This window comes from Buceros rhinoceros, unplaced genomic scaffold (genome assembly GCF_000710305.1).
Source record: "Buceros rhinoceros silvestris isolate BGI_N320 unplaced genomic scaffold, ASM71030v1 scaffold1903, whole genome shotgun sequence".
In the NCBI taxonomy this organism is placed as follows: Eukaryota; Metazoa; Chordata; class Aves; order Bucerotiformes; family Bucerotidae; genus Buceros; species Buceros rhinoceros.
The window spans coordinates 3,708-27,358 of record NW_010405163.1 but is presented as its reverse complement, the minus strand read 5'-3'; the positions used below and the strand labels follow the sequence as shown (position 1 = coordinate 27,358).

General features: G+C 40.0%; 1 protein-coding gene across 1 annotated transcript in view; it reads right to left on the bottom strand.

Annotated features, from left to right (window-relative positions):
- The window catches only part of ANO6 (anoctamin 6), a gene marked incomplete at its 3' end in the record, with an annotated part of 54,100 nt that extends 31,796 nt beyond the window's left edge, over window positions 1–22,304 (bottom strand). Inside the window, exons 1-5 of the mRNA XM_010133607.1 lie at window positions 22,233–22,304; window positions 12,566–12,694; window positions 4,337–4,402; window positions 2,473–2,751; window positions 1,845–1,958 (exon numbers count right to left, since the gene is read on the bottom strand). Coding sequence (XP_010131909.1) covers window positions 1,845–1,958; window positions 2,473–2,751; window positions 4,337–4,402; window positions 12,566–12,694; window positions 22,233–22,289 — 645 coding nt within the window. The remainder of the gene's footprint in view (window positions 1–1,844; window positions 1,959–2,472; window positions 2,752–4,336; window positions 4,403–12,565; window positions 12,695–22,232) is intronic.
- Between the last annotated feature and the right edge of the window lie 1,347 nt (window positions 22,305–23,651).

Genomic DNA, 23,651 nt, shown 5'->3' with positions numbered 1-23,651 from the left:
TGTGGGAAGAAGATACCATTAATCTAAGAAGCACAGATCTCATCTCTGCAGACCCATGTCATGAAGCCAGAGCCTGGAATAGCCTTTTAGTCCACAGCCTCTCTGCAGGCCAGGAAAAGGAGCAGGAAGGGAGGTCTGGGAGTACACCAGGATTCAGGAGAGAAGGTTGTCAGAACGGTACTGAATACTAAAGCAAAAGCTTTAACACATGCGAGTTGAAAATAACAGAGATTCATAATGAACTTAATTCTAAGCACATGTCAGTGTCTTGGTACTTAGGCGTAGAAAATAGAAAGGGATCCATTCTAATTAGAGCACAGGACTGAATTAAAATTGATTTTAAGTAGCTCTAACATGATAGTTTGCTTCAAAATAATATTGTATTGGAATGAAGGCTGGAAAGTCTGAGGAATAAATCCAGAGCTTCTAGTGTCTGTTTTAAATTTAAAAGAGAGTTCATATGCAGATAATCCTTGTGTTTTTACTATGTTATTTGAAAACCCATTTCAATAAAGCCTATTTTATTTGAGGGAATTTTCTATTCTGTATCTGTGACACAGCAAGACAAGCAACATTTGTAGAAATCTATAGTCTACTTTTGATTTTCAGAGTAGCTGTGATATATAATTTTAATTGTATAAAAAGACAGTCATTAATTTCTAGGCATACTGAGTCCAAAAGCCCCATGTCATGATAGAAATAGCCTGCAAGGCAGGTTTTAAATCTTTAAAAAGAAACCTTAAAAATGGATAGTCACTATGATATTAATTCTATCCTGTAAAGCTTTGAGTTATTACAAGAAACATGATTTATCTTGATTCTGCCTTAAAGATTTCCTTGAAATCCTTGGAGGACTCCTGAATATTTTAAGCAGAGTCCAAACAGCTGAAGCAGTTACCATCCCTGACCTCCCATGTTCTCAATGTCTTCTCAACAGAACACACCTTGGACACAGAACGGTGGCTCTGATGGGAAGGAGGTGTGGGGGTGTAGGTGTGTGATAGATGTAATGCAGAAAATCAGCCCTCAGTCTTTGCTCACTGTCTGCCATTTGCAGCTTCACATGGAGTTTTTCCTTAGTCAAATATTCTGAACATATATATATATATAGTCTGATTTTTTCCTTCCTTTTTTTCTGTGCTATTGCTAGCCTTTGCATGCAAAACAATTTTCAGTACAACTGTCTTCTTTAAATGATATAATTTAACAAGCTTCAGAAGTGTAGCTACAAAAGCTACATTTCATATTATTGCAAGGTGAAATTCAACCCAGTTAAGCTTCCCTCCACGTGACTCTGACATCACCTGTGAGGTGTGGACTGGCAGGACAGAGTCATCCTGCAGAATCGTGAGTGTCCCTGCACCTATGTCTCAATGTTTGGGAACTGTAGGAATATTTCTCAGTGTGTGAGACTGTCAGGCATCCTGAGATTTAGTCTACATCTTTATGAACAATGTTGATATTTGACAGGAATTTTAACACTGAAAAATTAAATACTAAGATAAGGGACAATGTTAAAATTTATACAGAACTGATGATACAGTATGTCACGGGAACTGTCACTCAGGCCAGGGACTTTACTGAACTACATCTCCCAGAGAACACAAGTTGAACACATTGTAAATGAAATATATTGGTTTTCAGTTGTGGTGCTACATTTTTAACCAACAGTGCTTTGGAAGAAAACCTCTTTAGCCAAACTATGTCCTATTCTAGTACGTGGATATAATAACCAGCTGAGAAGGAAGGCAATCAATAGTGCTTGTAGCTATTGATACAAACTCTACAGATGTAGTTCAGACCTCTATTTCAAATTGTATTTTAGTTACAAGCACTGGACTTACATCATGAAGGGGAAATGCTGCTTTGTAGATTCCAGCGTCCAGTAATTTGTTAATGCCAAACTTCTTCACATTGTTTTTAGTTGCATATTCCACACGAGACAGGATAAAATGAACCTGAAATTTATTAAATATTTCGTAACGAGGGTGGTGAAACACTGTCACAGATTTCCCAGAGAGGCGATAGATGCACCATCTCTGGAAACTTCCAAGGTCCCATCCAACTTTTGGATGGGGCTCTGAGCAGCTTGATCTTGTTAAAGATGTCCCTCCTCACTGCAGGAGAGGTTGGACTAGATGACCTTTGAAGTCCTTTCCAACTCAAAACACTCTGCAATTCTATGATACTATGATATAATCAAGTTAGCAGAGGGTAAGCAGTGCAGATAAAATTTATTGCATAGGATACGTGAACCAATAAAATTCCTTCTTTAAATTCAGATGAAACAGAAATGGGACAAATGTTGGGAATGTTTTCCTTCGAGATTGTCCAGCCTGTTTTATGAATGACACAGGACTATTCCATCCCACATATTTCTAATTTTTCAGTATACTTTCATGAAGGTAATTGCACTGATTTGATTAAAGGAATCTTTTAAGATTAAATGCCGGAAATACTCCATGGACTTACAATTCGGCTTCTAGTTGCAGGATTGAAAAATGTCTCTTTGTCTGGAATATAAAAATTGGACACATGTTCCTTTTGAAAAGGGGCAGTGAAAAACTCTTGCTCAGGTTTGATGATATTTTCATCCACTCTGAAGGGCCTACTAAACCAGCTGAAAGCTGAGTCCCGGGTTTTCAGATCATCGGGTTGCAGAGGCATTTTGATGTGCATAATCTCGGCGTATGTGCACAGTACTTCCCAAGGTGCATGCACTTTCACAAAAATAAGTTTTTCATCCAAAACCTAAAATGAAATAATATTAAAAATATGTGTGTAAGAAAATGAAAGCAAAGGACTTATAACACTTCTAAAACTACCCAGAATTTTCTTTCTCTTTACAGCTCATAGATGACCTACTCAAAAGTCACATTCATTTTCTGTCTCAGAAAATATATCATTAGTTTCTGAAAAAAGCACTGATGTGAGGTGGAAACACTTGGACATATAAAGGTATATAAAAAAAAAGACAGCTAAATGTTCCTTTAATACTTAATGTTTACAAAGCAATTTAAGTTCAACAACACTTCCCCCATAGAGGTTCGTTAGGAGTGTTTGTACTTGTAGCCTGGCAGGGCAGCTGTGGCTTTGGAGCTGGAGCTCAAGTACAACCCCAGGGTGATGTGCTTTGATGGAAGCAGGCTAGGGACGCACGGGCAACATGAATTCCCAGCTTCCTAGGGAGAATGGGGATAGGGAAAGGAGAGTCAGCTGAGATTGCTGAGAAAGCAGAGGGTACATTTGCTCTCAGCCGCACACCCAAACCAGCCCCAGTGTGCTGTGGGAACACTGACAACCACTCTTGTCTCCTGTCTACACATTGCCTGTAGACCTTCTACTGATGCCCTGCATTAGTGAGTCTCGGTCACACGAAATTGCATTTTGTATCTCAGGGACATCAGTCAGATATCTGATCTGGCCTGGGGAAACTTCCAGTTCCAAAAGTTTTTCAGTTATGATCGTGGCAGAACTGTTGAAAACTGCAACATGTAGGTACGGGCAGAGGGACACATCAGAATTCCAGCAAGTGGTTTACTTTCTTAAGAATGTGAAGAGCCAGACTGCCTCCTTGGATGTGCAGAGGGAGTCCTCACTGCAGAAATCAAATAAATACTGTGATGCCATGGATTCTGAGTCTGGTTTGAGAGGAAGGGGCAAAAAGACCTTTTCTAGAGCTCATTACGGAGTACCAAACAACAATGAATTTAGACTGAAAGTGATTGTCCCAGACAGAGAGACTCGGATAGAGCACTGCAGCCCTGCAGGGCAGGAAGGAAAAGGGCTCTAAGGGCTCTAACGCTTCCTGCAAGAGACAGCAGCTCCGGCAGCTGGTGTGTATTATCACAGCACTTCTGAACTGCCTGCAGGTGACATTGCAGCCCAAAGTGTACAAAGCATGATGGCTGCAAACGCTTGCATGGTGCCAAGCCTTGTGAGGAGCAGGGTCATGTGCAGGAGCCCTGGGCTGCTCTTCTGTCAGGGGTATTATGCCCTGGACACACATGGGCTTCCCACATGTCCTACACAGCCAGAGTAGGAGGAGAACTGCTTTTCAGAGTATAGCCAGTAATTTTTATTTTCCAAGTACTGAGCAAAAACGACCTCTGTAACCCTACCAGCTTCCCAGCTTTTATTTTGCAGAGGAAGGAACAGACACATTGTTTAAAAAAACTTTGCATCAGATCACAGAGACATTACTGATGGAAAAGAGGTGGGCCTTTTCCTCCTGAGAGGAGATGAATGATACAGGAAATTCATATATCCAGTTTCCTTATTCCCACAGGAGCAGCTTTGCTCTCAGATGCAGCTGTTCATAGAGAAGAGCACTCACCGATCTTGTTGTTTCGAGTTGCAAGCCGTTGTTTATCAGGTTTGATTCATACACTTGTCTCTTCCTCTGTTAAAAGATTTTGAACACAGTAAAACATCTGTTACAAATTTCACAAGTATGTATGCACAGAAGAATAGGATTGCCTCCCAAACCAAAGAATTGTCTTCTCTATAGCTCACTTGACAGCTACTGTGCTGATAGGTACAGTCTTACCTACTAATCCTGGTCAGGTTGGTTTTGGTTTGGTTTTTTTTTGTCTGATATGCAATATTGCCCTCAAATGCAGTAGTGGAGGATTCACTCTTTTAATTTCTGGTATGGTACAGAGGTAAAAATGTGCCCCAAATTTTGAATCTTGGAGAGCAACTGTCCCTGAAACTTGTGATGTCCCTTGCCTTTATTCACCAATTGAACTACTGATGGCAACCTCCCTCCCACCTTTAATCTGCCCTTTAGCAGACTGATGACTTTGTTCCTGAAGCAGGATAGGCCAGGCATGCAGTGAGGTTCTCAGAGTGTCTTGGGGATACTACTTTCTTACTCCCAGATTGCTTTCATGCCACTAGCCAAATTTTCAGTTATTTATATGCCCTGTGTTTAAAGGATTCTACACCTACCAGTAGAGGAACTTAGAAGAAGAGTGGAAGAATGGTTTCTGTTGCCTGGTTCTCTATAAGCCACGATAACAGCCTTAAGATCTGTGCTTAGGGTCCAGGCCTTTTACTACTCTGAAGGACCAGAGTCAATGAATGACCCTTTAGATAAAGTCTTAGGAATGTTCACGGGTATATGAAAACCGGTCTGCAGGGCTAGACCCCAGACTCACTCACTCTAGGGGGCAAAACCCAGTGCCTCAGCCAAAAAGACAAAAATCTTCTGGAGTTGCAAGGGAACAGATCAATTTTATCTCCACACAAGTTTCATCCAGCTCTTTAACGTTAAAACACTGTTTTAAGTCCCCAAAGCAGAAAAAACTATTTTCCCCAAATTCTAGCAAGTCTTGAAATGAATAATTGTAAAACTGAATAATAATATAAATAGCTTACCCCATTTATACTTTGTTAGTTAGCTGCAGTGCTTGCATGTGGTAATGGTCATGATAGACTAATTTTGTATTTTGTTAAAAGGTATTTCTTGTATCTGTTTTGGGTTTTCTGCCTTTTTATTCCAGTGAATATCACGTTCTTCTCAGGTTAGGGACAGAAAGAGCCAAATCTTTCATTCTGTTTTCTTCTGTCATCAATATTTATCCCATTTCTCCTTATTCCTCAGTTTTCTCAGGGTAAAACCGCAGTCTCAAAGTTTTGACAGCATTCTTCATGGAGGTATCTCTCCAAGTCTCACTAATCCACTGGTTTATTGGTGACAGTACAATGCTCTTTACATTTTTTTAATTGTGTATATAACTGTATATATATAATATGCATATTTATAATGTATTGTGTATTTATCTAATGCTTTCTGTTACCTAGAATTTTGATGGTAGCTAAACTTCAAAAAGGATACTTAATATAGCTGTTTCCTGTGACATCTAAGTCTCTTCCTTGTATTAACAGCACCAAATGTGAATGAGGTTTTTCCTTGCAGTAACATATTTTCTTGCATTTTTCAGCGTTTCATAGGCAACAGTGTTCTCCAGTCTCCTTCGAAGCTAAAGGTTTATAGTTGTCTTAGCTTCTGAGTAAACTACATTAATGGCTTCCTTTGCAATTTTTGTTACATCATAACTCAACCCCCCCTACCCGATCATTAATATATGTACACAACACGGGAGTTGCTTGTTATGCCACTATCAACTCTTCTGCCATTTCATCCTACCTCTTTGCTTCTTCCATATTCACGTGGTTTTTGTAAGGTGAATAATGCTGAATCATGACAATGTTTCAATCTGAGTTCTGCTTTGTTTCAGCAAATAAAAAAGGCAGAGGGCTAAATACCTGTTTCATTTCTTCCTGAATAGCACAAAGATGGATGCAGGGCAGAACTCTAATACTTTTTCCCCCCCAATCTTACTATTCAGATTGCTTTAATAATATATTATGGCAAGGAGTTCCCCAAATTAATTTTCCCCTCAAAATCTTAGAGGAATGTTGACAATATTAAGGTTTCTAATAATGCATTAACGCAAGTAGTGAGAAACAAAGCCCTTGGGAGGCTTTGCTAATTAGGAGCTTTGCTATTTTTTTATAAACGATTGAATTATGAGTATGATGATCTATGGAGGAATTGACTTTTACCCAGAGGAGTTTATAGTGGTTTTGAATTGACTGGGGAATACAGCACAAAGATTTGATAGCTTATTCGGCTGAGAGGTGGAGACTGTCCAAAGTTTATTTTACTATCCGGCATTTTGCTCAGCTACCTGCAAGGCTAAGTTGTAATAATAATGTAATCATGGTAATGCTGCTGATCTAAACCTGACACAGATGACAGAATGGCTAGCCAATAAACTAAGACACTGGGGGGTGCATAATCATATACAATCTTAAGAAAGTGAAAGCATAGTGTAACCAAATGCCAAGTATTACAGGCATGAAGAAGGGTGAGCTCTTGGGAGCTGCTTCTCCACCATAATGCTTTCAATATCTGGAGATTGTCTTGCCAAGCTGAGGAGGCTAATAAGATTGCGAGTCTGGAAATTGGTAGCAGACTACCAGCAGCTTTTTCCTCCATGTTTTGTAAATGGTAGCAAGCACTTGCTTTGATCACAGTGGCAGAAGAATGCCAACTCATATCTTTGTTTAGTTTCCTTTGTGCAAAAAGCAAAGTTCCCCTCAACAATATTTATGTGGTTTCAGGGAAAAAATCCTAACAAGGCAGGAGTGCTTGAATAGCATTTCTAATCTGCCTGACAGGCAACAGATAAATCACAGTCAATAAGAGAAAGAGTATGGGGCCCAAAGCTTCCCCCATGGAAATCAGCTGAAGGGAGCAGAGAAGATCACTGTATCAATATTAGCTGTCAACTCTCAGAGCTTCTTTGATAGTATTTGGAAGCTTTTCTGGAAGTCCCAGATGTCAGCACCAGGAAATCAATTGATTGAGAAGCTCTGCTTCTGTAAGCTTCTTTCCCTTATATTCGAATTGTATCATAAAAATGTGAAGCAGAATATGCTATAAAGGCTGACACAAAAAAGTAAACCCAAAGAACTCCAAATACATATTCTCTGAGATTCCCTCTGATTTTAAGCCAGCCTCGTGATTTTCTGAAACCAGGTTCATGATCACGCAGAAATATCAACACTGCAGTCTAGCCCTGCTCTCAACAGTGGCATGTAGTCACTCTGTTTGGAAAGACCCATTTGTGGTCCTACGAATGTATGCAGTCACTTCAGAGTAACTCCCTCCTTCCACTTGTCTTCCCACCGTTCTGTCATCCTTCCTTCCATCTATTAGGCAAAGAAGTAAAATTTGATTTGGCGTCTTCCTCAGGAACAGATATTTTATTTCAGAGAGTTCCTGATTCAAAACCAGTTCATCCAGCAGACACCAGGGCAGGTGTAGTTGTCCTCCTGGTGTCAAAGGTCCCTTTCATCCTTGTTATCAGACTTCCTGGGTAGGTCAGCTGAGCACACCACTGGCACGTACAGCCTGCCATCCTCCACTGCCTCAAATCACCATAGAAAATGATACTCAGGTACCCTTCTTTCTGTAAACCCGAGTATTGTTCTCTCACCGCAGGCATGATATGTGCTAAACAGTGGGAGAAGTACAATTAGTTTGTGAAAAGTCATCCAAGTTTGGTTCGTTTTTTTTTTTTATCAAAACTAAACAAGTCTAGAGTCAGGAGCTGTTTGATTTCTTTTGGTTATGAAGACAAACTTCTCCAGCCCTATTGAAGTTTTCTCTAAGACCGTACTTTAAAAAAAAGTGTGTGTAATATTCTCTGTGAATTATAATTTTCACTTAATTTGAAAAAAAAATCTATTTCTCTTAAGGACAGATTATTTAATGGCTGGAAATGAAGGTTTTGCCCACATTCCTACTTAAATTACTAACAGTCTTTCTGTTTATTTCTGTTGGGGGGAAGCAAATGGACTAGAATGACATTCTGCATTGATTTATTTTGAATTCACCTTTCTGGCACTGACCCTTTAACTTTCAACAGTGAGCTCCTTGAGGACGCCAACAGATAAAACTGGCATTTTGGAGCATTTTTGAAAAGACTGGTGATATTTAATTTCTGTTCTGATGGTAACCTATCCTGACAAAAAGGGTACATAAACTGTAGATTTAAAAAACATGCTTTGGGCAGGAATTACAGTTACTTGCAAGATACAGTTTCTGGAATCTGCTCCTGACAGTTTGATTTTTCCTAGTGCTTGCAAAATAATTGTGTACCAACTTAAAAAGGTTTGGAGTTCAAATTAAGTTTCATATATGAACCTTGTCTGCTAACTTTTGGATTTGTAAATTATGTTAGAAACTACCATGAGGATGTAATTTCATTAGTTTGACTTCTCCTCCTTTAAACCAGAAAATGAGGGAAGCACAGCACCACTGTGCATCTTCAAGAGCTTCAGAATTCCATGGTTTTGTTCCTTCTGTCTGCATCACCCCAATGTTTTTAGTTATTTCTTTCTGTCCTCTGAGATGTTTTCCCAAGAATACTGCTAATTAATACAAACTAATGCTGGGCCATTACTCTCATGCAATTCTTTTGAAAAAGGACAGAAAGCCATTCAAATAAAATATAATGATGGTCCCAAGACCCAAATCTTCTATTGCTGTAGAAGAATAGATGGATCTGTGTCCCATTTCTCTGAGTCCAGTAAATTGGGTATCTAGGCTGAGGCCTGATTTTCAAATCCTTCTGACTAAACCGAGTAAGTGTTTCAGGGACTCCTCCACTCCCAGTATCATACAAAACCACCCAGTGCTGCACCCAAAACATTTCACTTCGGAAATGTAGATCTATAGATGTCCACAGACAATTTAAGTTCTGCACTGACTCATGCCATGCAGTCAGGTGGGGTGCAGTGCACGTCAGACAGAATGTGACCCAGTGACTACGCTCCTGGTGTCTGCATTCCACAGACCAGTAAACATTTCACAGATGTTGCACATGGCTAGTGGAGGCCTTGCTGCTGACCTCACTGAGGATTTTACCCTACAAGAACAGACTTCACTGGATCTGCTGAAGTTAAATAAGTTTAATAGGCTGAAGTTTCCAAATTCTGTGAACAATAAAGCTCTGGATAATAGCTCTATAAAACTGTCAGGGGAGTCAAAGAGTAGCATGAGCAGGGAACTTATTCAGGCTTAAAGCACCTTGAATTACACAAGATAGTGCTTATAAAATTTGGCATTTTCAGTTCATCATTGATCAGAGACAGACAGTGATGTATACAGTATTTAAAGCTGAGAGTAACTGGCAATACTGCTCGTTTTGGCTGCGTTTCACCACAAGGGTAGAAGTCATTTGCCCCAGAAAAGAATGCAACCAGATAAACAACAGTATCAGTATCAGTAAAGACAAGCTATCAAGTAGGTTCTGTGCCAGCACTGATGAAAGCTGTATGTATCTCGGGCAGCATCATCCCCACCCAATTCTGGGATCTGTGGTAGGCCAAATTCTCAATTCTTTCCCTGGAATTGCAAGGGTTGCACCGCAACTGTACCTCAAATGTCATCTTCCTTTCCATATCAGACATAAGGTGTACGTGTGTTTTCTTTCTTCTTTTCAAATATTCTATTCACATTTATTTCTCTGTCACTTTTCAGTTTCTCTCCCTTCACTTCAGTGACGTTGGTCCCAAGGCAGTGTGCTGCATATCACTCAGGAGGTGGTACAGGAAGAAAAAAGTTATTAATGCTGCCAGTGTCTGTGCAGCATTTGCTTAGGGAATGAAGATTTGCAGGACATACATCTTCCTGCATTGCACGGGAAGTGATCTCCAGTGAGACAAAGGACCTCTTCTGTCTTTGAGATGACTGAAGTGTTTGGGTGCTTGGAGCTGACCTGTATCTATCCCATCTGAAAAAGTGAGGAAGCTTACATCTCTTCTCATTTTAAAAGATCGTTTCTCCAACAATAGATAAAGGAAATTAATTTCTAAACTGATGACATCTGTACGTGAGGCATTAAAGAGAGGGAGCCAGTACTTCTGAGTTCTATCATTGCAGGAGTTTGGTTATGATCAGGTGGCTCATTTCAGTTTATGTGGCAGACTCGTTGAACAAAATCCTCACTCCCTCTTTTCCTTTCTCCACCTTTCAGTGTCCTCTGGTACTTTACCCTGTGTCACGTTTTGTCTGTTTCATGGTCAGCTTTGGGTTTTTTCATTAGTTCTCCAGCTCAGTGTGATCACACTTGTACCCGTTGTCCTTGTCCTAGAAAGCCCTCCATAACTGTCTCTTCTTCATCCTTGTCTCTTTCTATGCTTTCTACTGACTTTTCAGCACCGTATGCGTTCTCAGTGCCAAAATTCTTGCCTGTGCCTTCCACAGTAGACTTATGGCTTTAGATTCTCCTTGTCTATGGAAATTCTGGCTCTGGAAAGTGTGACCACTGCTGTTTTCATCTTCCTTCAGACATGTCCACATCACGCCAATCACGTCTCAATCTTCTGGACATACTTCTGTCCATATAGACTTAGTTGGCCACTTTGCTGCCAGGCTGCACAGCTGGCTCTTGTTCAGCTTGCTGTGCACCAAGACCATGAGGGCCTCTCCCCAGCCATCCAGTCTTCACCTTGTCTGATGATCATTAGTCTCATTCTCACATTTGTTGCATGTATGTAGACTGCTCCTTCTTCCTCAGCACACCACAGATGCAGTGATCTGCAGATCTTTGTAGGACTGAGACCTTTGAAAGTAAAAATTTTTTTTGCAAGCACTAGCACATTACCCAGAATCTCCTGGGCTAATTATTCATGGTTTAATTCTGGTTAATGTCCTAACATTAATGCTGCTCTAAAAATACTACTCCATTTCTCACACTTAATTTCCATCACTGTTCGGAAAAGACACTCATTATATTTTTAAGTAGATTTGGGCAATGGCCAAAAATTACAAACATAAATGTAAAACACTAATTGATAAAAACAATTGTTTCCAAAGGGGCAGCTTCTTGTTTCTAATTACCTCTTTCAATTAATTTTTATTGCTGATCCTGTGATCATGTGTAATGCAACATCCACCCACTGCAGGACACTCTCAAACTCTATTAATGACATTCCTTATGGCTGCCCTGTTAATGCCAATGACAACACTGTGTAATGAATATCAACCAGCTTAGCCACAGGCCTTTTTACTCCTACTCTTCTTTTTCCTAACTGCAAACCATTATATGCGTATGAGCTGCTTTCAGTGATACCTTTGTCCTTGCCTGTCTCTACCAGAGCCTGCTGCTGGAACATAAAGGGTTGTGAAATCAGAGAAGGAAATATATCCATCCTGTGGATGGATATTTCTTGGGCAGCTGACAATTAAAATGCTCAGTGGCATGGTTGAGCTTGTTTCTGTGGACCTGGGTGCCATAATGGATGTAGTCCACTGATAGAACTACTGAAGTAATTAAAAAATATTAGTTAAAAATTATTTATGATTGCCATTCATAGTTGCTAAGAGGCATCAAGCCGTCACTGGCTTGAGTCAGAAATATTTTTACAAGGTCATTAAGGAGGGCAAAGTTGTTGAAGTGTCAAGGAAAGGAGTGGAACAGAGAGAAGTTCTAGTGGCAAAGTGACATACAATTATTTCCTATAAATGATTTACTTAGGTACTTTATTGGGCAGAATGTCAGCAGCCATATTCGTAATTGTGATCTGGAGAACCTGATGAGCTGCTTCCTTTTATGGGTTCCTCTGAACATCCTGATTTTAATACCAAAGTCCACTAGGGACCTAATACAACCGCTGCAGGTACAGAAAATTGCCATAGTCTGAAGATCTTGGTGTCTAACTGATAAGCTGATACTGGGAAGCTGATACCAGCGTTTTTCTGCTCGTATCTCCAGAAGGGTTCTCTTCCAGGTGGATGCTCTGGAGGTCACCTAGCACACACTGACAGACACAATGTGCAGTGCTCTGCCCATTTACACAGCAAGCTACTTGCTTGAGCTCACTCTCATTCCCAGCTCAGTTTGATGGGCTTCAGTCTCCCAGCACCAAGGGCACTCCTAGGACAGGACAATGCAATTGCCCTTCTGGGTGAGGGCACTGTCCTTTCTGCCCACTGCTCTTTACACCCAACAAATTATTCAGATTTATATTAAAAATAATTTACCTTTTGCTTTTTACAATCACTCCTCTTATGAGTCATTTTTTTGCTTTCATCCTCATACACCAAAACAAAGTCAATTCTTCGCTGGCCGTCACTGAAGAACAAGGAGTCAGGCTTATCATCAAAATCAGCCTGGAAGGCAGGTAGGATAGGTTAATACAAAGAACTTTACATGTCAGTTCCTTATTTGCTTCCTGTTACACAGTATTTCCGTGAACTGAAAAATCTAACACGTCCGACTCACATAACACAAAGACCAAAGTGACAATAAAAGTAGCATGGAGTAGAATGGAGGAAAAAAGTTTGGGAATTCTCTGCATGACATAAGATCAGCCCAAGTTTGACCTAATTTTGTTCTTTAAAAATAATGTATTAGGTTTTGGCAAAGGAAGGAGCCTTGGGATGCACCATTCCTGAATAATGCATCTGTCAAGTAATAATAATGCATGCCATCATGGATACAAGGTGTGTCGTTGCCTGATGGGAGTCTCAGAATTAGTGCATTCCCACCTGTCCCCTTACCTGCTAGAAGTTTAAGCAGTTTTTAAAAACCCAATAAAAAACCAAAACCACCAGTAGTTTCATGCACCTAATACCCAAACTCACCGTTGCCCAGAGAATGAAGAACATGACCAGGCTACTGATGAGTTCTCAAAAGGGACACATCCTATGTGGATTAATTTCTCTTTTTATTTGCAACATCCCAGCAAGAACAAAACACTGTTTATGCCACACACCGATCATGTTATAATATATGCCAAAATCAAAAGGATTAATAAAACCATAAGCCATTATCTGGTCCCTGAAGGAAAGCAGGATAGATTGTCATATCCAGTAATAACATCCTAATGTGATATTTTATGTGTGAAATGATACAGACACATTGATGATGGGGGAACCTGAATCCTTGAGTAACGATTTCGTAGTTTCTTAGAGTACTCTGAGGGCATTATCACAGGTAATAATCCCTCCCTTCAGGTAACATGTAGCTATAATGTTACCAGGATCATCAGATAATGAGCACCAAACTCTCAGGGACTTGGCCAAATCCACCCATGGTGTTAACGAGGGCAGTACCACTGCAGTTTATAGATAACCAATGTCTGAAATAGGGCTCAGCATTGCATTAGAGATGGTAAGATCTCCAAAGCTGACAAGATTCCCACACAGGACCGCAGAGGAGAGTTGGCTTCCAGGTGGCTGGGCATGCAGGGTGGCCTAGGGCAAGATCAGGCCAGGCAAAATGACCCAGAATCATCTCTTGAACATGCTGTACCTTTGAGGACATGGAAAAGATTCTGAAATGTCCTGTCACTGGAATTTTCTTGTCAGTGCAAACCAAACTTCATGAGGGATGCCAGGCCCAGTTTTGGGAGCCCTGGGATGTCTGGTCTACAGAAAGGCACACGGAAATGTGGTTATGGTGTCAGAGACCCCTTAAGTGCAGGCTGAAATGGTTGTTCTTCAACTGTGATAAAACTGAGAAGAATGCCAATCTTCACTCAGGAGCACCTCAGTTCCAGGGAGTGTACTGTGTTTTAGGAACCACACGTGTCAAGGTTTCCAAACCAAAATTTCCCAGGAGTTTTATTCCAAACCTCTCCCTTTAGACTATTTTGTTACCAACCAAAACGTGTCCTCCCGTAATTACAACAAAATTTCCATATTTTAAGTAAACTCAGGGGAGTTTAAACTCACCATTATTTTTATGTTGTATGTGCAAAGACTAGGATTTGCTGCAAAGAGGTCCTATTAACTTTTTTGCTTTAAAAAGTCTGAGCAGATTCTTAGTTAGAACAGTTCTCTTTGAATCCTGCCTGTGCCTAGAGATTCGTGACAAACCTGACAGCAAGCAGCTGCTGACATACATACATGCATATATATATATAGGTATGTATATGCTGACATATGGCCAACATATATTCTATATTAGTTTCACAACCTGACCTAGAATTCAGAAATGACCTAGGCAGTACAACTGCACACTCTGAGTTAAGTTTAATGAAATAAAATGCTTTAAACTTTCAGATGACATCGCTAGATTACAATAATGCTGAGTATCTCTATCACCCAAAGCAAGTCACAGATGTGAATTTCTAAACTCTTGAGAGCTAGACTTGGAATAGTCCTAGCGAGCAATCAAACTTAACCCTGACAAGTTTTCCTGCCGCTGAGGACTAGCCATGTGTGTAAAATGCAGCCCTGATGCGACCATTTCCAGTTTCATTTAAACCATAATCGTGATGCTTTCATATTGACTAGATTCCCACAGGGAGGAAAGCAACAACAGCCATCAGCCCCTGTTGGGAGACAGCTTGGGAGAAGCTGGGGCAGCAGCAAAAGAGAGTGTGTGGGTAGCTGAGCCCAGCCAGGCACAGAGCCCAGCCCTGCAGCCTCTGCTTGCCCCTGAGACCACAGCAGGCTCTGGCTGGGGCTAAAATTCTCCATGTTGCAATGCTGGAAACACAGAGCCCAAACCTTGTGATAATGAGTAAGGAGGGGAAGTGATGCCACTGCTTAAACCAGAAGGTTTTTTAGTCGGGCTACTTCATCATTTGAATCTTAGAAACAGCATAATAACAACTTCTGTTCAAAGGGACAGTTTATTTGTGAAATTCAAGCACTTGAGAGCATAAAAGTAGTAATAGCTTTGAGGTTTCTTCGCTACAACTTTTAGCTATTTTTCCTCTATGACTTAAGACAGGATAGAAAAGGAAGAAATGGTGTACAGCAAACATCAGATCAAGTTTTGATCTAACAAGTTTTGATCATTATTTGTGATTGCATAACCTCACTCTTTAAATGTTTCCCCTTTAAACATAGTCTCTTTAAGCTTACAAAACTACTATATATGTAACTTAGCAATAACTGGCTTAACTGGATTGTCAATAGCCAGATGCAAAGGCTGCCTCTTAATCAGTATTCTGACACATGAATTTACTTACATGATTTCATTCGCATGAGGATGTATATGTTACCAGATACATACACATTTATATCTATCTATCTATATCTCAAACACACACACATATATATACATATGTATAAAATGGAGTATATATGAATGATTAATCAATATTGGACTGCATGAGTCCAGATACACAGAAGTTCATACTTATGAAGGTAACTTCTTAAATGTAATCTCTATTGCTTTTAATCATGAGGGCATTGTTCAATCAACCTATCCATAGACATTTTATGTATCAATAAAATAATAAAGAATTGACTCATCAAGCCTGAATACTTGAGATGGAGATTAAGACTCACACAAATAAATTGTAATGTAACGTTAAATGTTGCTCAATTACAAGTAAGAAATAGAATGCAAATGGGAATGGAATAGTTAAGGTTCTGACAGCCACATTAACTGAAATGTGTGCTGTATCTTGTAATCCCTACTGGAGTGTATGTAATGAAAAAAATCATATATTATTTAACATAATTACCAGGGGAAAAATAGGACTGGAAACCAAAAAGATGTGCATACTCTGAAGTCAATAATTCCTTTCAGACAGTGTTTGTTTTTTTAAAAAATAACTAATAGTATTTGACAGTATTACAAATGTTATTATCATACAAATACATACAAGCTTGTGTGCATAGCCAAGTAAGTTTATGGGGCTGAAATTCCAAAATGTAATTTTTCTTAAGTATCATAGCAAATTATAACCCAAGATAATGAACAGTTCCATTGATACCTCTTTGTTTTGGAAGAAAAAAACTCAGAGTCTGTTACTGCACTATCTAATTTTCTTACCCTCAGCATAATCACATTTTAAGTACTGGTGGAGGCAATCGGTTGTGCACTCTGATGTTATAATAATACCCTAGTGGACAGCAGGTTAATATTGATTAACACCATTAATAAATAAAAAATTATAATACATTTAGCTGTAAAATACTAATTATATTTAGCACATACTCTGCAGCACTTCTGAACTCTCCAAGTGCTATACAATCAACCGCTTGTCTATCACTGAGAGTCAGGAAACTATTAGCTTCTTTATTAACACAGAGAACCTGAAAGAGAGGAGGGCCTGGCCGTAGATAAAGCTTTTTGGAACACTTAGGTTACACCTATATGGGCTAGCCTAGAGGCAGCAGGGCCACATTTGTGTCTCAGTTCAGAGCAGGGTCAGATCAGGCGAACAGCAGGTGAACTCTTTGCTCCAAGGAATGAGACTGGAGGTAGCCCGTGGTAACAAAAAGCCCAGAAATGTGTATAATTCAGTCATCACCTCCTCAGCCCCAAATGTTTTGTTCTACAGACCCATTGCTTGTGTTCTGAGTGTCAATGGATGTACACACAGCTGGTCGGATCCCTCCCAAGCTGGGAAACACTGCACTGATGCATTTACGCTGAAGGTCCCCAGCCAAACCTGAGCAGCCCTCTGTCATGGCCATCCCCTCACTTACACACCTCGTCTTCATCCTCTCTGACTCCAGTTCCCTGCAGTCACCTCAGCAAGGAATAAGGATCTTCCTGCGCTCTTTGCTAATCCAGCACAGGCAATGGTCGATAGACAGCATCTTCTCTCTCAGCCCTCAGGACAGAGTGGCACTTGGAGAAGGGACAAGTGGGACATGAAGAAAAGCTTGCCCCTCCACACAGGGCTGTAAAGGCTGAGGTAACTGGTTTGGATTCAAGTGACCACATCACGAACCAGACTTTCAGCCCCTTCACTCAGAGCTCCCCAGGAGGGAGAATACCGTGTGCTCCTCTGCACATGTAACCAGGCTTGCTGGTATCTAAGGGGAGTTGCCATGTGTTACTCTTGAGACCATTCCTGTAGTCATGGCTACATGTGATGCCTGCAGCAGAAGATGAAAGGAGACCATGCTAGGGGAAACCTCCCTTCAGCAGCAGCGATGCTCCATGCCAAGGGAGAAAAACCAGCGGCATTACAAAAAAAAAAAAAAACCCACAAAAAACAAAAAACCCAACTGTCTTCAGTTTTTCAGGCTATTCTGGGCATTATGTTGTTAAACATTCAGAGGGGATTATGGTGGGAAGGCAGCACAGAGACAAGCATGAAGAAAAATATGAGCACAGGAATTGCAGTTATTTATTGTTTGCTACACCCTGAACAAGCGGAGTATTGTAAGCTGATTTTTTTAAATAACAAGAGATTCTACAGGAATGACTTATCTAACTGGAAGGATAAAAGAAGCGCTTTATTTTGTCCGCGTGAGCGTTTGGTGTGACTGTCAACAGCACTAAATGTAATCATTACCAGAGGGATAAACTGCTTGTCTGAGACCTCACATAATTTTCAGATATGCTTCAAAACAGCTTCCTGCAGCATGCCAGGGAATAAATCAGTACCGGGAAACACAAGAGCAGAGCAGAGCCTGTGTAACATCGCTTCTACTGACAGGCACCTGAAAAAAATCCTCCTGACAAAACATGGTGACAAGCCTTGCAGGGGACCCGCAGGTTACCTTTCAGCTGTGGGTTTTATATAGGTGAAAAATTCGGAATGCCTGTTTGGAGCATAATTATTTCTCTTTAATATTCTCAGGAAACTTCAAAACAAGTAAATAAAAAGGAAACAAATTATATTACCAGGAAATCATAAAACATAATTATTTGTAAAGTGCTTTGAGATAAGCTGAAGAAAACATTACAGAAATATATATTTGTTCTTTCTATCACAGCTATATAACAAGACCTTTTATTTTTCCTTGTGACTCATGTTTGCTAATAACAACAGAGGACTGTTTTAGTTCTGTTTTTAGCAACAATGAGATTATTAGCAAGCACTTAATCATAAGGAGGTTGTATTTTTCTTTTATTTCCCCAACAAGCAAATAAATTTTTGCTATGTAACTGAAATTAACTGAGGCTGAAGACGAAGTAGAAAAATACGGGGCATCATTACAATCATACATTTTTGCCAGCAGAAAGTGGTTGGTAACCGGCCAGGCATCGGGATGCCTTGTCCCCTGAGCTAAGTTTGGACCAGACACCCACTTGACTTCCTGTCTGAGTGTCAGGTTGCTGCTGGCTGCAGAAGGAATTCCAGTCACTCCTGATTAGAGAGAGACTAAATGGTCTCACTTTTAAAGAAAGGTGAAGACAGTACTCTGCTGAAAACCTGCTTTTCAGCACCTCCCATCTTTCTTGGGATGCAGGACCATCACTCTTTCGAACTCCCCTGAAGCCTTCTTGCTGTAGAAATTGTATTTGAGGGTCAGCAGTATTACAGGCAGTTTGAAGAAGTTATCCTCCCCTCTGCAGATACGGACTTTCAAAAAAAAAAAAAAAACTTACCATTACACCCAAATTCAAACCACCTACCTATAAAGCAAGATAAGTTTGCAAAACGAAACATCCAGTAGCTGGAAAATGCTTGATTTAGTGCTGTCTATGCAGCTTTGTCTTCTTTGTACATACTGTTTATGATACATGACTTAACTGCACAAGCACATGCCATACTTCTACCCTCCTTGTAGTAGTTATGGAATACTCCTTATTATCTTCTTTAATCCATGTTTATTTTGTTGCACTCATTTAAATGGCCCGAAATCTTAAAATAGGGATTTCCATCTGAGTGTGCCTGTGGTACTCCCATCATAGAATCTCAGTGTTCTACAAATGTTGAGAAATTTAAATTTATAAGATCCCTCAGGAGAGAAAGTAACAGTAAACCTTCATTTTAACAGTGATCACATAAAGCATGTAGAGATCAATGCCAAAACCTCTTGACTGTCTCCTAAATTTGGAGTTTCAGTTTGAGACACCAGGACAGTGACATCTTTCTAGAGAGCTCAGCAATTCTCTCTCAAAGAGCAGCACACTCAATTCCAAGTCCATATGTGAATATTTTGAACTAATGCAAACAGGGACACAGATGTTCCCCTTTGACATTCAGGAAATAAACAAAAGCTGGATGTAACTTTGCAAGTCTTGCACAGAAACCCTGTAGCAGGAACAGGGATAAAAATCCAATTATCTAGGACCAAACTCAGCTTCTCTAGTTGTAAAAGCCTTTCATTCCTTCCCTGCAATTTCCTGCCACATTTACACCTTGCTGAAGTACTACAAACACATCCTCAAAGAATTTAGGCCTTTTGGAGATGAATGTCCGTGTGCCGAATGAGGCAGGGATCTTGCAGCAACCTTAGCATGTGATCCTCTAATTAAAGACAGCACCATAAGAAGAACAGGACTGTTTTTATTAGTCAATAACTTAGTTTTAGCTACCCTGGGATAACTTGCAAAATCAAATAAAACATCCAGAAAAGTTCCAGGTCCAAAGCATGATCTAAGTTTAGATAATAGGTGCAGTACTTCCCTTCTATTCAATCATTTAAGATTAGGTTTCCTATTCAGTTTCCATGTCTAGCTACACTGAGCACTCATCCGTTTCACAGACAGGCTCACTAGGTCTCAATTTTATCTTTCTGGCCCCTCCAACCCACTGAAACTGCCCAGTGGCCAACAATGAGGACCTGACAAGTAAGAAGTAACGCAGAAAAAATGCCACTAGAACCAAACAGAAATTACAATTGCTGGTAAATATGAGTAACCAAAAATAAAATTTATTTTGACAGTCAATTTTCGGTAGAAATAAAAATAAATTCTACCAAGACTGCTCAGAGGAGACTGTTCTAACCACACAGTATATGACATTCCAGCTGTTTTGATGCTATTTCACTTCATATAAATACATAACAAAAACATTTTAATTGGACCACAAGGAGAGTCTAAGAAAGATTTGTATAACATCCTGGTCAGGGCACTCAGATGGGACATGGAATCCATTGGTTCCACATGCTCCAAAAATACGTTTAAATATTTTTTCCAGAGACTGAAGCAGCTTCAAATGAAGAACACCCTGCTGCAAAATGATGGGACAGGGGCAGGGAAAGCAAGGGAATCCAGCTCCCAGAAGGAAACTCGCTTCCTGGTACTTTGGTATTTGTTTCCTACAGCAGAGGCAAGAACAAACCCCCTTGACCCATACCTCTGACAAGTACTTTGCCAGTTTAGCTGCTAGAGCAGCTCCCCAAGGTTCCGGTGCACCCTGGTGCAATGAAGACTGAAACTATCCCTTCAGAGACAGTGTTTTCCAAATGCACTACCACCATGGAAATCCTTTGTCTCTTTCTTTTATGATTCTGTTTCCATTTCATTTTGATATGAATCAGAACAGCTTTCAGTTTGGTGGCCAGGCCGAAAAATAAATTATCTAAACAGGCCCAGTCATAATATCAACATATAAGACAGGGCAGGCTTAATTCAACCCCCTGACTTTGAATGCTTGCTTTGTATCTTTTAACATCCTAGCTCATTTTTCATTGTATTGTATGTTGTAGTCACACTGAGAAAACAAACATATTTCCTTATAAGCAGAGAAGTCAGCAGAACCTGGGCCTCCACAGTCATGACAAACCTCTGTGCAAGCTAAAGGGATAATGGGTAGCAGCAGCAGCAGCAGCAGCAGGCTGTCAGTCCTGGAGTAGCATCTAGAAGACAGCAGTAAAAAAATGCACAGGCAGGTTCAGTTAATTGTAAATAGCTGATGGTTCAAATGTCAATGCCTTGGACAGGGCTGACTGGAAGCCAACTCCAGCTCTCATTACTTGGTGGCACTATTACAGAATTTTCTCGTTAGGTTTCTCTATGTGAAAACAGTCATGAAGTTCTTAAGTGCTCAGAATTAACTGGGCAATGAGCAATTCTTGACACTGTTGAAACTGCCTCTTTACACTTTGTTCTCCTGCAGCACTGATCCACTTGTAGAAGTAGCTTGCCTAGAAAAGACACCCTATACACACTCAAAGCCAGTGACACTAACATCTGTCATTAGAGTAATGAAACACAGAACAGGCTTTTTTTTTTTTTTTAATTTATTTACATGGCATTGCTGTATTAGCTTTAGGATAAGGATATGATTTTACAGCTTTTCTTAATCCAGGTTTATAGCTATCTCCTTGTGCAACTGCAGACCACTCTTGGACCATTCTAGAGGAAAAAATAAAATTGGACTTATCAGCACGCCAGTTGAGCATCAGGTTGGCAAAGCATGTGCTATGGCAGGTCTTGCTGGAGTTTACTGGCCAGACTTAGAGATAAACAAGTCCTGAGGCAGGGGATCTTGAGCTAGAGCCAGAAGTCCATTAGTTGCAGAAAACATTAGGCAAGCTTGGGAACCTGAACTGTGGGTAAAGGAACCAGACACTTCTCCTTGCTACTTCAGTCTCTCATTGGAGTAAGGAATTTCCTGATGTCTCCAAGCTTTCTGTAAAAATGAATCCTGAACTCACATAACAGCCAACTAATTCCTGGGTGTGTATGAATCTATAGGGTATGTGTGTTTATCTGTAGGGCATATTCATAACTATTTAATCTCATAAACACACAGAGGAATCCTATATATGCATGTGCAAAATTATATAGACAGAGAAGGTGTATGTGTGTGTATCACTTTATAGTGAGTATACGTTGGTCACTTTTAATTGAGTCCAGTGCCTGTGTCAACCTGCACCCTCACACCTGAGTCAATGACTTCAGGTACCTTTAGGAAAACTGAATCAGTCACACAGATGAACTGCATACGCTGCAAATGCAAAGAAATGCTAGTCTTCTGGAACAGCTACTGATCGTGTATCTATACGAGAAAAAAATTACAGGTAGTCATAGCTAAAGTAAACAAGTACCCACCCATTCTGGAGTATGAAGGTTTTGCTGTTCCGGCACAGTTCCATAAGTGGGAATCATGACCTGGTTCAGTTCCAAGACTAAAAATAAACACAAGAAAAAATTTTAACATTTTGTATGTGTTTGTTTTTTTTTTTAAATTTATTAATGATTTTTGGAGAAGCCACTTTTTTGCACTTTCCTAGTGTTTTGGAAACAGAATGTTTGTGTCACACTTCAGTTGATACTCAGCAGGTGGAAAGAGAGCAAAACATAAATTTCACCAGCATGCCAAGCTAATGCTAGGAGAGTATCCCGACCAAGACACAGTGATGCAAAGCATCCCTTTGCTAGTATATGTTATTTAGTGTTTCAGAAACTCTATCCATACTCCAGCAGTAGTTAGGTTTATCTTTCAGTGAGTAATACCGGACCTAGCTCCACCTGCACAGATAACCCTAGCTCATGCTGACTGTCCTTGTCAGGCAATAACAAATAACAGTACTGGGGAATTCTTCAGAAATCCTGGAATGGGTGTGATACAGGCAGTGATGCTGAACATTTACTCTACAACAGGAATAATTTTCATATAAGCTAATAACACACTTACAAGTTCAATGTGTTTTGATGCCCCATTTACCCTGTTAAATACCCATTAAAAACCAACAACCTACAAACTGAATTTGTTTCCTGAAAATACAGCATGAAATAAAAATGATCTTGTGAAGAATGCTACTCCTTGATACCACTACCAAGCACACTGGCCACCAGATTAAGCACTGAATAACGCACAAATTCATCCTGTGCTGCTGGAAATAAATTACAGAAGCTCTACTATCACTGCAAGGTAGTGGTTTTAATTTCTTAACAAGTATTTTTGAGTCTTAAGAAGAAGTGAGTTTACATCCTGAGGCTGAAGATAACATCAAGTAGCTGAAGGGAGAAGGTTGCTTTCTGCCTAGGCATGGCAGGGAGATGGACCTCGTGTTATTTTTAGATCCTTAGAATCTAAGTGTCTATCCTGCTCTGAGGAAAGGTTCATGGATATCAATGGTACCTAAATGACAGTATGGCCTGGAAGAGATAGCCTCAACTTATAAAAAATACTATTATACTAAAAGAAAATGCCCAAATTCTAAAATAATCTAATCTATAGTGCTCTCAGGATAGCTAAACACCCGTTAGATACAATGTCAGGACAAACATAAATTATATGCCTGGGGTTTGGTTTTGTGGTTTGGTTTTTTCGTTTGGTTTTTTTTTTTTTGCGGGAGGGGACCTTAAAAGCTTCATTCATATGTGGCCAAATTCTCAAGAATTTTTAAGAAGTTTTATTTTTTATGTGATTATGCTCATTTATATTAGCCGAATATATGTCAAACCACTTAAAAACAGAGCACAAGACCACTCTACAGATCTACAGAATTCTCTCATGGCCTCTAA